The 403-nt window shown below is 52.9% G+C and overlaps 1 protein-coding gene across 1 annotated transcript in view; it reads right to left on the minus strand.

Moving 5' to 3' along the window:
• Positions 1-8: 8 nt before the first annotated feature.
• LOC108803284 (DENN domain-containing protein 3-like) overlaps positions 9-403 on the minus strand; it is a gene marked incomplete at its 3' end in the record, with an annotated part of 21,523 nt that continues 21,128 nt past the window's right edge. Inside the window, exons 12-13 of the mRNA XM_018575114.1 lie at positions 298-398; positions 9-205 (exon numbers count right to left, since the gene is read on the minus strand). Coding sequence (XP_018430616.1) covers positions 9-205; positions 298-398 — 298 coding nt within the window. The remainder of the gene's footprint in view (positions 206-297; positions 399-403) is intronic.

Raw genomic sequence — 403 nt, forward strand, 5'->3', positions numbered from 1 at the left:
TTCGTAACTTCGGCTGAGTAATCCGCAAAGATGAGAAGGCGTTTCTCTTCCAGGTGTAGCTCCTTCTTAGCGCGATAGGCTTGGAGAGCTGCTAGACGGTCAGTATAATCTAGGAAACGCACAATGACCGGCCTAGGCGTCTTGCGTTCGGTGTTAAGGGGGCCCACTCGATGTGCCCGCTTGACCTTGCAGGGAGCAGGGAAACCTAGTAGATCTGGAATATTATGTGCGCAGATGGTTGGCAACATTGAGGGGTGGTATGACTCCGGAAGGCAGACGATCCTCAGGTTATTTCACCTTGACCAGTTTTCAAGGTCGTCAACCCGGTCCATGAGGTATTGTACCTGGCGTTGTGCCGAAGTGAGTTGGGAGGAGGATGACTCGGTGCCCTCTTCCAGCTGTA

This window comes from Nanorana parkeri, unplaced genomic scaffold (assembly GCF_000935625.1).
Source record: "Nanorana parkeri isolate BGI_ZX_2015 unplaced genomic scaffold, ASM93562v1 scaffold3567, whole genome shotgun sequence".
Lineage (NCBI taxonomy): Eukaryota > Metazoa > Chordata > Amphibia > Anura > Dicroglossidae > Nanorana > Nanorana parkeri.